This window comes from Mus pahari, chromosome 4 (assembly GCF_900095145.1).
Source record: "Mus pahari chromosome 4, PAHARI_EIJ_v1.1, whole genome shotgun sequence".
In the NCBI taxonomy this organism is placed as follows: Eukaryota; Metazoa; Chordata; class Mammalia; order Rodentia; family Muridae; genus Mus; species Mus pahari.
In genome coordinates this window covers 58,039,893-58,053,832 of record NC_034593.1, presented here as the reverse complement: position 1 = coordinate 58,053,832, position 13,940 = coordinate 58,039,893, and the positions used below count along the sequence as shown (strand labels likewise).

At 39.2% G+C, this 13,940-nt stretch overlaps 1 protein-coding gene across 2 annotated transcripts in view; it reads right to left on the bottom strand.

Moving 5' to 3' along the window:
- Lekr1 (leucine, glutamate and lysine rich 1) overlaps positions 1-13,940 on the bottom strand; it is a 151,338-nt gene that overhangs the window by 70,764 nt on the left and 66,634 nt on the right. For both annotated transcript variants that reach the window (XM_021196847.2, XM_029537186.1), the window contains one exon: positions 7,557-7,742. In XM_021196847.2, coding sequence (XP_021052506.1) covers positions 7,557-7,742 — 186 coding nt within the window. The remainder of the gene's footprint in view (positions 1-7,556; positions 7,743-13,940) is intronic.

Genomic DNA, 13,940 nt, shown 5'->3' with positions numbered 1-13,940 from the left:
CTGTGCTTCTCCTTTCCCAGTCCACATAACTCCAGTGTGGCTGGAAGAAAAACACCAGATAATCTACCAGAGGGGCACCTACAACATACCTGACTAGCAGTCCTTCAAATGTCCAAGGAGTACAAAAAGAAAAAAGTTTGAGAAATGTTAGAATCAAGAGGAGTCTAAGAAGTCATGATAACTAAATATAATGTGCACCTTGGGAAGGAGAACAGAAAACTCATAGGTAGAGTCATGGAGACATGAACTTGTTGAGATTAGCTCCTCAGTTAGAGCAAAGGTGCTGCAACACTGGAGGAAGTTAAAATGGGGGAAGCTGAAGAAGGATGCTACCCAGAAGTCTACATTCTGGGTTTCTTTTTCTATAGATCTCAACTCGCTGTGGAGGAGAGTCTAATTTTAAAGGGCTTCCCCATTACTTCTCATCTAGGTCCCATGACTCTCAAGCAGGTAAACACTGTTCTTAGTTTCTTGTACACACACACACACACACACACACACACACACACGTGTGTGTGTGTGTAAAGATGCATGTGTGCATGTATGGGAAGGTTTTGAAGGCATATTGTTAAATATGTATGTCATATGGCCTCGTTTCTATATAAGCGGCACCACAGCACAAATGCAGACTATACCTCTTGCTCTCCTTGCCTGACAAGACAGTTTGCTCCTCTCTTACAGCGGCATGGAAACTCCTGTCTGATTGCTGCACAAACTCTCTAACTGGTAACTTAGACAGTGAAGTGGCTTGCTCTCTGTTGTTACTATGCTGCAAGGAATAACTTTGCACACTTCACATATTATCTCATTTGCTAAAGAAGATGCTACATGTTAATCCTAGACTAGAACTACAACCTCAAAGTGGGGGTGCATTTGTAGTTCAGACAGATACAAACTATTTTTGGAAGCTGTATCAGTTTACAACACCCCTAGCAGTATATGAAAATGTTTCACCATATCAACTGCCTGTTGCATTTTGGGGGGGTGTGAATACATGGAAAACTGGCCCATTGACTGCTTTTCTTTTCTTTTTTTTTTTTTTTGGTTTTTTTCAAGACAGGGTTTCTCTGTATAGCTCTGGCTGTCCTGGAACTCACTTTGTGGGCCAGGCTGGCCTTGAACTCAGAAATCCACCTGCCTCTGCCTGAGTGCTGGGATTAAAGGCGTGTGCCACCACGCCTGGGCCTGACTGCTTTTTTTTTCTTTGATCTTCTTTAGAATAGCTAACTTTGATAGTGCCATATTTTGAGAGAGGAAATAATGCAACTGAACTGTAAAACATCAGGCCTTCTAAGAGGATCAACTATTCATACAGTAAGGAATTCACAACAATTTATATTTTAGGTATTACTAGCTTCTGGTGTGATAAGTTCCATAAAATTATTTTTGTGCTACTTCTGTGTTTTTAATGTGTCCTCCTCAGTCAGAAACAGCACCTGGTTTGAGCAGTGTCCAGGAATCGACACTCTGGCTGACACCCATTGCAGCAGTTCAAGGTCAGCAAAGTAATCCACTTTAAGAGGGAGGAATTTCATTGTTGGAAGGAATGTCAGAGCAGCTCTTAGGCAGAACTTGCTACCACAGGCCTGCTTTTCCAGTTCATAAAATCAACATGCTATATACTGGAGTGACATATTTCAGGCCCCCAATATAAAAACTTCATTTGAATATGACTTCATACACTCAGTTTAGAAGTGACATGTTCATTCTAATAATAAATCACTAGCAAAAAAACAGCTTAAAATGTTTCCTGCCTTCCTCCCAAGCGTTTCATGACATTCATGAAGTTACCTGTCCAGACTCAGCACACTTCTTTTAAGGCAGCCATGTACTGTTAAAAAGCTGTGACAATATCATTCTGACATCTGCTTATCAAAATCTTAAGCATTTGGTCATAGTTGAGGTAGTTGGAAAGAAACAAGATTTATACCCTTTTCTGTATAGAAACCCACTAAGAAATGGTGTCAACTTTTTTAATAATGGTTCACATTTCTCTTTCCTCCAAAGTCCTCAAAAAAAAAAAAAAATGATGTTCAGACTTTAAGACAAACTCCCATTAGGAAGAGTATTCAGTTTGGAGGAATTTTTTTTTAACAATAACTGTCCACATGACTTCACTTATAGACAGACTATCAAATGAAATGCTACATGTCATTCCTTTAATCTGGCCTCTGTCACAGTTAAGACATACCCTATCTTTGTTACTTACTAGCATTGTAACCTAATACAAATTACTTAACTTGACTAATGCTGAGTTTCTTCACCAGTAACAAGAGCATAATGATGATAATTAACCCCGGGGCTATCTGAGAATGAAATGAAGTAACAGCTAATGCTTAGTGCATGATGGACAAACAGCTAGTGCTCCCTAGATGTCAGAAACCATCAGGATATGTGGCACGGTGAGTGCAAGCAGCTGCAAGGGACCTGCGAGGGACAAAGCCTGCCTTCAACACCATGTGCTTGGGGAAATCTGAAAAGACTGCATTTTGTATCTCAAAGAAACTTACAAGAATTGATTGTGTGCTCAGCAAAAACCAATGCTGTTTTAATTTACTCACATTTAATGAAAATTGTTACATCAATATTCATAATCTAAAGAAGCTTATTGCATTTCTTTCTTCTAATCCCTTTGTCCGGTTTTGAGAACAGAGTGAGCCTTGCAGAATGAACTGAGAAATGCACTCAATTTTTATTTCTTTTAAAAAAGCCGGGCGTGGTGGCTCACACCTTTAATCCCAGCACTTGGGAGGCAGAGGCAGGTGGATTTCTGAGTTCGAGGCCAGCCTGGTCTACAAAGTGAGTTCCAGGACAGCCAGGGCTATACAGAGAAACCCTGTCTCGAAAAACAAAAACAAAAACAAAAACAAAAACAAAAACAAAAACAAAAAAACTATGTAAGCATTGGAGACTTAGCTAAGTACTTACTTACTAAGCACAAGGCCCTACATTCAGACCCGTTAAGATCTTCGGTTTGAAAGTTTGGTGGAATTTGTTTACAATATCTTTTGGCTTGTCCTGTATGAGATGATGCTTTTCTTTTAAATTATGATACTTTTAGCTTTTTGAAGTAAATTATAGGATATATTTTCCCCGTTTTTTCCTTCTTTAATTTGTTTACAGTGTGCAAACATGTTGCATGTATGTGGGTGTACATGTGTAGGTATGCATGTGTGTGTGTGTGTGTGTGTGTGTGGATGCCCCAGGTTGATGTTGGGAAGCTGGGGAGAGGAGAGTCTTTGGCCAGTCATGCTACCTTCAGGTCGGGGAGTGAACCCCTGGACTCCAGCTTTTGTGAGTCAGAACCCACACCAGAAAGGACTTTTGTTGAAGCAGTTGCCCTTGAGTTGCCCGTGCTCCTGGAAGTAACCTGTCACCCACACTCCTGTATGTAGGCCCAATAATGTAACTGGTTTACGAGCCGTATTTTGACTTAGGTCTGCCATCAGAATATTCCCTGTTGAGGGTGAGTAGTGTTTATTCCTTGCTCCCAAGGGACAGTGTCATAGGACACATCCAGGCTGTACCATTGTAACTGTTTACTGCTCTTAGATTTACAAGATAAGGTAAAGAAAAATATGAAATAATTTACAGTTTGGTGAGAAAGTCAGAGTTGACAAGTTTAAAGCTGGAGACGAGGCAGATGTCACTGTTTAAGAGAAACTGTACTAGAACAATAGGGCAGTGCTTCAACAGAGAGGCCCACCCTCACCATGACTCAGGGAAATGCATTTGAAAGGAAAGGGACTGAACTGGGCCTCCTGCTTCAAAACACTGCCTGAGAAAGTGTATTCCCAAGTTCAGCCATCAAGGTTGTTTTAGTTTTGTTTTCTGTGACTGTGATAAAATTCAATGACAAAAACAATTCAAAAAAGAAAGGGATTGTTCTGTTCATAGTTCCAGGTTCCAGGCCATCTGACAAGGGACTCTGAACTTAGACTTTTGAGCAATGTTAGAATTGCTAATACTTTGAGATTGTGCTATTGGTAGCATAATCATATAATATGAGAAAACCCAAGAGTTACTGATAAAAATGACTAGAATTAGTATGAGAATAACAATTCTCTAAAATTTTATACATAACTACAATTCTAATTAGAATCCCTACTGGGATTATAAAGTAATGGAAATTGCCCTAAGTGTATGTAGAATAATAACAGTTTATGATGTAGAGAAGATGGTATAGAGTTTGGAGAAAAAAATTTACTAGAGATTTGTCAGATGCTTTGGAAATTGCTAATAAAATTATCTTAAAGTTTAAAGAGACAAGGGATGAAGAGAAGGATCACGCAGTAAGGTGTGTGCTTGCAAGCATGAAGGCCCAAGTTCGGACGATCAGAACACACATTAAAAGGCTGGATGTGGCAGTGTGGCTCATCTGTATGTAACCCGGGGCTGGAGAGCATATGCAGAGGATCCCAGAGAGCTACTGACCAGGCAGTCAAGACAAGCAGCAACCTCCAGGTTCATGAAAGACCCAGTATCAAAAGGATAAGGGGTGGAGACTGAAGGGATCTTAGTGGCTAAGAGCATTGACTGTTCTTCCTGATGACCAGAATTTGATGCCCAGAACCTACATGGTGGTTCACAACTATCTGAAACCCCATTTTCAGAGGATCTAATGCCTTCTTTTGATTTTGGAATGTACCAAGCATGCCTTTGGTGCACATACACATATGCAGGCAAAACATTCATACACATAAATTAAGATAAATAACTATAAAAAAGAATGAAAAATTAAAAACTAAGATGGTAATCAACTGATGAATACACTGAACTTTGACCTGTTATCTCCATACATGTGCATATTCCCCACACACATAAAAAGTTTAAATGGAAAAATAACTACATACCAAATATATTTAAAAGAAAGAATAGTAGAAAAAGAATTACTGCTTGTAAGAATGGTTTACTAAGGCATTCTACTAAAATCAGCATTAATGGCATATAAAATGAATTACTACAAGAGAAGACAAAATGCAGAAATAGATACTAATGCACAAAAATGTTTAACATGTTAGGTGGTTAAAAATGTTGATTTAATTACTATATAATACTAATACAGTAGGAATAAGAGTGACAGTAGATCATTAAATATCATATCACATAAAAATATTAAATAAAATGATCCCCAAAACTGTGCATCATATGTGTAATGTTTTTTAACTAAGACTAATCAGAAAGAATAAAAGATAACTTTTTGGTTATACCAAACTACAAATTTCTAGTATGGTGATACCATAAATAGTCAATAAAAAAAGACTTTTATGCCCCAGTACAGGGGAATGTCAGGGTCAGGAAGAGGGAGTGGGTGGGTGGGGAAGCAGGGTGGGGGAGGGTATAGAGGGCTTTGAGGATAGCATTTGAAATGTAAATGAAGAAAATGTCTAATAAAAAAAATGCCTTAAGAAAAAAAATGGATAGATCAGAAAAGTAAAAAACTGAATATATAAAAAAATTAACATCTGTGTTATACAAACAGCTCTCTAATAAAATTATTAAAAGAAGGTTGGTAATGGTGATAGCCATTTTTAATGCTAGCACTTAAAAACAAACAAAATGATTAAGAGAGGCTGGAACTCCAGCACGCAGGGGCCTGAAGCAAGAAGGTCATGAGCTCCAGCTCAGCCTCAACTGCAACAAAACAAAATGTTATCAGGAGAACCTTCAGTAAGTCAACGTTAAATAGGAAACTTAAAGACAAAATAAAAATAACGGATCAGTTTTATATATTACAGGTTTTTGGAGGAGCAAGAGGGTAAGTGCACCTGTTATCAAGCCAGATTACTTGAGTTTGAGCCCCAGGACCCACATAGTAGGAAAATGGAACCAAATTTAGTAAATTGGACTCTGACCTCCACATATACACTGTGGCACACAACTGATCTCCTATACAAACACAAGCACACATACATATACACATAAATGCATACATACATATACATAGATTAAACACACATAAAAATTACAATTTTTTATTAAATTTTACCTTTTTTTCTGACTTCACTGTGCTACTAAATACCGAATGTATATACAGCTCATTTATTTTCTTCTAACACTTATCTCTCTCTCTCTCTAGATTTCCATGAGTAGGTGTTCATTCCATCATAACACACTGCTTCACAGTTCTAAAATATTAATTTTTATCATTATCTTGATAAAACAATTTTTGATACTTCCGGATAGAAATATATATTTGTTTGATTTATTCCCAAACTGTCTAAAATTCATGTTTTAAAAAAAAGGAAAGAAAAAACTTTAGATTTTCTATGAATTTGGCAATGATTTCTTGATTATGACATAAAGTCAACAAAAGCAAAACACAGGAAGGAAACCCAGTTGAACTAGAAAAAAAAAAAATCTGAGTCTCAAAGAAATCAATAAATAGGTTTGAGAAGGCAACTTATGTCCTGGAAAAGTCACATGCATAATAAGCTGTGCAATTCATGAGAAACTTCTATAATTCAACAGTGAAAACATAAAATAGCTACATATTAAAAATGGGCAAAGGACACAAAAGACAATTCCCTATGGAAGATACCAAATGACCACCCAAAACATTAAATGTTGCTAACGGTGTAGAGACGGTAACCTGGCACCATTATGTTGGGAATGGCACATGAGACTAGGGAAACAGTACTGCTCCAGTGGCCTAGCCGGCCTGCCTGGGTGCTCATCAGAGAAACCAGAAGGGCTGAAAGAGATCCTTGCATATTGTCTTCTCCACAGCCCCATGTGCAGCGGGTAAGAGGTGTAACCCAAGACTGCCTACAATATGGACCACTGGTTAGTCAGGACTTGAGGGAATTCCAACACTTTAAAACACAGATGACATTACACTGAGTAATCCCCCCCCCAACACACACACAAAAATACAACACTGTACCACCTCACTTTCGAGTACACTGTTAGAAGAGTCAAACTCACAGAGGCGAAGTGGACAGGTGGCTGCAAAGAGCTGCAGGGGGAGGAGCTCAGGGGCTATCAATTTTCAGTTTTGCAATGTGAAAAAGAGGCACACATCTACTGCAGAAAATGCAAAGATACTTTTACATTCCTGAACTAAATAATTAGAAATGTTTGAAATGGTACATTTAACATAATATGGCTTATCACAACAAGAATTATTTAAAAAATTACAATTAAGCTTTATACTCAACATGAAGTTGTGAAAACTTTAACACTTTTCTCCATAAACTGTTAAAGTTTTAGAAGTAAAACATTTAAAAATGAAAATAAAATCTGGATTCATCTTACATAACACCAAATGCTGTTTTCCTTTGGCACCCCAAAGCCAACAATCCCCTAGAGATAATGAAACAGCAAAGTAAATTCCACTGTGTCTTGATGAGATCTTACCTTGTATTTCAGAGGTCTCTCACATACCCGCTTAGTCCCGCCTCTTTAAATGGCCAAATTGCAAGGGTAAACAAACTCCCGAGAAAACAGTTATTGCAGTTACTGTTAGGCATGTTGGCAGACACGTTAAGTAGCCTAAGACTGTTAGGACATCAGGAACAACAGCCAGCTGCTAACATCAAGAAGGCTCGCATTACCTAGTGCTTCCTTCTGTAGCTCATAGCACCTGGCTTGCAAGTTCACTTCATGCTGTTTGGATGCCTCCATCTGCTGAGACCTCAATATGGCTGCATCCGACAACAATTTGAGACTTTTCATTTCCTCTTCCAGGCACACTTTATTTCTCTGGGACACTGTCAGACTTTTATTTAACATATCTATCTCTGTAAAGAAAATTCAAAGTTTATAAGCAGAAGACATTAAATCACGTTCCTCTAAAAATTGATTTTCCTTTAGAAAATTAATATGTGAAGATAAGATTGACATTTCTGAGAATATGACTCCTAGCCAAAAGTTATAGATTCATATGCACTAGCAAGTCTGGAAAGAAAGGAGGAGAGGGCTGGATTGATGAACGATGCACTTTTTAAAGCCTTAAATTATACTAAACTGTCACACCGACTTCTTTTACATTCTCATATAAATATGAAATCTATAATGCCTGGGGGGGTGATGTAGGGTTTGTTGACATTATATGACAGAAAAAGCAAATTCAAACCACAGCATGAGCTGGTTGAGTAGTATTTGGCCTAATTCTAAGTGGTTAGTGTGGAAAGCACCGGAAGGATGGAACACCTAAAACTAGCGAGCTAGTAGGTAGAAAGTATTCAATACTTAACAAATATATTTTAAGGATTCTAGTGGTACTCTGTCCTCTGAAGTGAAACCAGAATTTACTGTAGCAATTCAATATCATTACTTTCATTCCATTTAATTTTTAAATGGCTTTTTATGATTCTATTTACATTTCAATGTGCTAATTGCATATCACCTCCTGGAGAAAGCACAGAGCACATGATCCATCAGAAAAATTATCAGGTTTTCCACTCACCAATGTCTTCGGTACTGCCAACATAAGTCACCGCTAAGGTAGCAAGCACACAATTAAAAATGACTGTCACTTGTACAACTGCAACTAATTATATTGATGAGGGTGTGGCCTACCTGAAACTCTGGACAACTGTTTTCTAGGACGATTACGAGCTGCTGCCTTCTTTGGCTAGCCCCTTCTAAGTTGTGTAATGGGTTCAGGTGTGACTGGGTATCTCATCATGTTGGCTTGGTTTATTGCTCTTGGGGGTTACTACATCTACACATGAAGGAAAGCTTGAAGTGGAAACGCACAGGACAGACCTGGGAACAGAAGCAAGATGGCCAGCAGATGATAATAGCAGGTCACAGGAAAGAGAATCTCTTAAAGGATGGCACAGAGTACAACCAAGGATTCAATCCAGCCAGGCTAATGGCATACACCTTTAATCCCCGCACTTGAGAGGGCAAAGTAGGCAGATGTTTGTGAATTCAAGGCCAGCCTGGTCTGCTTAGCAAGTTTCCAGGTCATTGAGAGGGGACATAGTGACCTAGGGAGAGGAGCGAGCAAGATAGTGAGAGAGTGAGCAAGCCCGAGGGGGTGAGAAATGTGAGTGAGAAAGAGCCAGAGAATGTGTCCAAAGGAAGAAAAGGACATGCTCCTTAGAAGGCTACACAGCATGTCTGGGAGGGAAAGAAAAAGTAGCACTAACCACTGCCTGGGGCTGGAGAGGAGGTCCCACTAACATTTCTCTTTTGGTTCCTTTTCAATGGAAAAACAAAAACAAAAACAAAAAAAATAAATGGCAGGGATCAAAGGCATGCTTCTACCATGGCCCAATAGTACATTACATTCTTGGCATTTCACCCACAGAGAAGAGCTAATCTGCTTATAAACATGTATGACTATGAGCCTGATTCTGTGAGAGTAATGACCAGCACACTAGTAATATAAAGCTTAAAAAACAAGAACAAAAAACATTGCAGCTTAACAAAGTGAGACAAGTGCAGACACTGCCCGGCTATTTTTACAGCCACAGAGGCTGCTGTACAATGAATACACTGTCCCATACTGTAACACCTGCCCGTGTTTAAGTCAGAATGACACCGTTGAGCAGGACACACATGCTGCCACCTATTTGTCATTTGCCAAAGTGGCTCTGCTTAGGCTTAGCGGACTGATTCTGTTAGTGAACACTATCTTCTCTAAAATAACTAATGTCAATGTGACTTTCTATCTGACATTAAGAGGCAGAATCTGCAATAAAAGTTTATTTGTGAAATAGTCTATTTCCATGTCTTCATGGAAAAGTACGGCAAGCTTTCTGAACTAACGGGAACTAAACATTTCCAGCATGGTATCAGGAAATTAAACTCAGCGACAGTGAATTAATTCAACCATGATGAGCTAAGTGCTCTATCAATTGCTCAGGGCATTAACATACAATCCAACAGTTTGCTATTATATACTTTCATGCTTGTCAGTTATTTGTCCTAATCCGGGGTTCAGAATTATGACCCCTACTAGGGTCAACCAATACTGGTTACTGTACGCAAACTGAGACTTCTCTGTTTCAGCACATCCTAAAGAATAATCCCACCCTCATGTATCTGCTCTGCATAGCTATCTCCCACCCCATCATAGAAGACTTCCTGAGCCAACCTAGATGTTGCACACCAATCTGCACACTTACTTTGTACTGATCACATATAAGCATTATGACCTAGTATTAGAATATAGGTTAATTAGGCCAGAGATAACAGCCTATTTTATTCTCCTGCAGTTTCTGCCACCATGCCTTAGAGATAACAGGAGATGTTAAATGCAGAAAGGTTTCTCGTAGAGCAGAGCTTCCACTGCTTCCTAATACACCAGGATTTGAACATCCTCATTAAGTGTTTGCTTCAGTTTCATTTTGGAGGTAGGCATTTTTGGCTGAGTATGCTTTTAATGTCAGACTAGGTTAAGCAATCATACAGGACCCTCCCCCCATTTTAGTAATATAAAATATGCTTATTTCATTCTTAATGTCAACAAAATTTATTTGTTTGTTTATATTAAAACTGAACTCTAACGTAATTTTGTACTTGATTTCTAAAAGGTCAAGAGATTCAGGGCTGGTGAGATGGCTCAGTGGTTAAGAGCACTGACTGCTCTTCCAAAGGTCCTGAGTTCAATTCCCAGAAACCACATGGTGACTCACAACCATCTGTAATGGGATCCAATGCCCTCTTCTGGTGTGTCTGAAGACAGCAACAGGTTACTCACAAACATAAAATAGAGAGAAACAGAGAGAGACAGAGACAGAGGCAGAGAGAGAGAGAGAGAGAGAGAGAGAGAGAGAGAGAGATATTCCCTGGCAGTGGTACACACATTTAATCCCAGCACTTGAGAGGCTGAGGCAGTCAGTTTTAAACCAGCCTGGTCTACAGAGCAAGTTCCAGGACATTGAGGGGTACACAGAGAAACCCTGTCTTGAAAAACCAAAGGAGTGAAAAGGGAAGATACTTAAGAGGGAGTTGTGGCTTGGTGGTGAGACATCGTACATACGCGAGGTCCTGGGTCTAATTCTTAGCACTGAACACCAACAAAATGCATTAGCGAAAGCAAATACTAATCTCATACAAATCAACTTCTTTATCTTATTAAGATTTATTTCTGTTCTTTGTAGCCCTGAGCTTAGGCAAGAGTTCCAGAACCTTATTATCAGGGAAATCCAATGTTACAGTATGCAACCATTAGTTCATAAACTTTATTACATTAATAGGAAATGCCTTTAAAACTATAGGTATTAAATGGAGAAATAACACAAAATTACAGTGATTTAAAAAAAAACTTTTATTTTGAAATAGTTTACAGACAGTAACAAATAGATGTATATAGAAAGGTTCCATTTCCCCTTCACTCTACTCCCCAGAGAAGCATTTTGATTTTAACCAGCTGTGCCAAACTCATTTGCGTATGAGTGCTTGTTCTATGCAATTTTAGCACAAAAACAGCATTCTAGTTTGCTTTCTATGGCTGTGATAAAACACCCTAAAGCAGCTTGAAGAAGAAAAGGCATATTTCAGACTACAGTTCCCAGTCTGTCATAAGGGTAAATCAGGGCAGGGTAACCGACACACAAGAAGAGAGGAGCCAGTAACTGAAGAGAGGAACAGAGGAAGACTTACAGCTCACTCCTTGTCATTTGCTCCCTCTGCTTTCTTATACAACCCAGGACTACTGCCCCGAGAGTGGTAGTGCCTGCAGTGGGCTGGACCCTCCCATATCAACCAACAATCAAGAAAATGCCCCCACAGACTTGGCTTCAGGCCAATCTGATGGGAGTAATTCCTCAGCTAAAGTTCCCTCTTCCTAGGGACCCTATAATGTCAAGTTAACAAAACACCCATCCAGGACATGTCGTTTCACATAGTTACTACCACAGTCAAAATATGGGATTGTTGGTATACCATTAAGCTCCTTCCCGCTCCTTACTGTCATAATCATTCTGCAGTCTACCAGTTCTAGTCCTTGGCTCTTGATTATACCGACATGGCATTATGTCAAGACCGCTGTATAAATGGAACAATAGATGTAGATTTTGAGATTGAACCATTTTATGATTGGATTTAAACCCAATCCACAAGACAGAATTCATGACTGGTACCTTAGCAGAGCCAAAACCAACCAACCAACCAACCAACCTATGGCTGGCTAGGTCATAGACCCTAGGGAAGAACCTACAACTATTATTATGCTAAACTGTAGGAATAAACTGCTTCCTAAGTTCTATATGCCACCTCTCAGTCCACACCAGAGAAGCTTTATTTAATAGATGGTGACTTATACAGAGACCCAAAACGGGTCAGTGTGAAGAGAATAAGAGACTGTGGAGAACTCAGCTCTAAGTGGGACATCTCTGTCATATTCCCTCTCTCAGAGACTCAGGAGTCCTAACAGAAGAGGTGGTTGAGAACTTACAAGAGCTAAAGAGCCCAGCTCTAAGTGGGACATCTCTGTCATATTCCCTCTCTCAGAGACTCTACAAGAGCTAAAGGTATTTACCAGACTCACACAATAGGGCCTTTGTACACATGAACTCACATGGCTGTGATCACATACACAGTCACGACAGATAAAAGCACAGTATGAATGGGAGACGAGCTATCAAGTCCCATCCAAGCTGGGGAACTGTTGTCAACTGGTCTTTATGGGACAGTCAGTTTAATTTAGGGATTTGGCCCCTGGGAAGCTCCTACGCTCTGGTAGATGGTCTCATGCCCATGAATACCCAGTCAGCACCAAGTGAACTGAGTGACTTTTAACACAAAAAGTATCTGAGGTTGGGCAAGGACAGTGGTGAGGAGGAGAGTGGGGAGACTGGAGGGGAGAGGAGATTTGATCAAAACACACTATGAGTTATGAAATTTTCAAACCATAAAAATAAGAACCCTGTGAAAAGATTCTGAAATTGGCTTTAAAAAAAAAAGAACCTTGAATTTTTTTCCTTGATGTTCATTCAAGTTACTGCTTGTATTAATTTTTTCCTTTTTGTTGCTGACTTGGATTATATAGAATAGATATAATACTGTTTGTCCTTCATCCACAGAAAGATATCTGGACTATTTCCAGTTGCGAGTTGTTATAAGCATTTAAAAACAGGTAACAAGTTTCAATACAATCCGGGCTATGGGCTGAGGGAGAGGAAGGGGGGGGAGAGTGGGGGGAGTGACAAAGGCACCCCTGCTACAACTCACATTACCTTTACCATCTTGTAAATATCAAGCTAGAATTATAATATTTGTAGTTTGTAAAGCATGGAACAGTTCACCTCACTACTAATTTAGACTAGCAATATCCACTGAAGCAATATATACTACAAAACTATATGTGTAATTCAAATTTTCTCTTGAAGATTTGAAATTAATTTTAATGGTATATTTAACTTGTTATGTAAACTATCCCATTTCATTAAGAAGGTAAACCCACATTTCAAATACTGATAGCCACATGTGCCTGGTGGCTACCATACTGGACCGTAGTTGTGAAACGTTTTCACGCTTTCCTGGTCTTGGCTTCTGAGGATATTATATTCAACTTATTTTCTAAAGCTTGATGATGTGAAAGTTGTTTGTTCCTGTATCCACTAGAACTTTTGCTAGATTTGAAATTCATTCAAAGCAGCTGTAAAAAAGACCAGTGTCAGCACCTTTCAGGTTTTGCACCTACTTGTCTCAGTTGGCACACCTGTGCCCTGGGGCTGAGATCAGGATGATAGGAGTGAGTGAGGAGGCAAAAACCTCTTACTATAGCAAGATCTCAAGTGCATACGCCCATGTCTTTCTTGGGCGCACTCACTTTTTGTTTGAGATCTGAGTCTGCAGTCCTTGTGTGTGCATTTCTGCCTTCAGCTTTGGAAGAAGGTCCTGTGTGCTTTTTCTCAAAGAAACTATAGCCTAGTACCAGAGGCTAGACAGTAAACAACAAAAATCAAGAAATGGACAGGAATACTCCCAGTAGTGACACACATTATTTAGTATGAAGCAAAGGATAAAGAAGCTTAGAC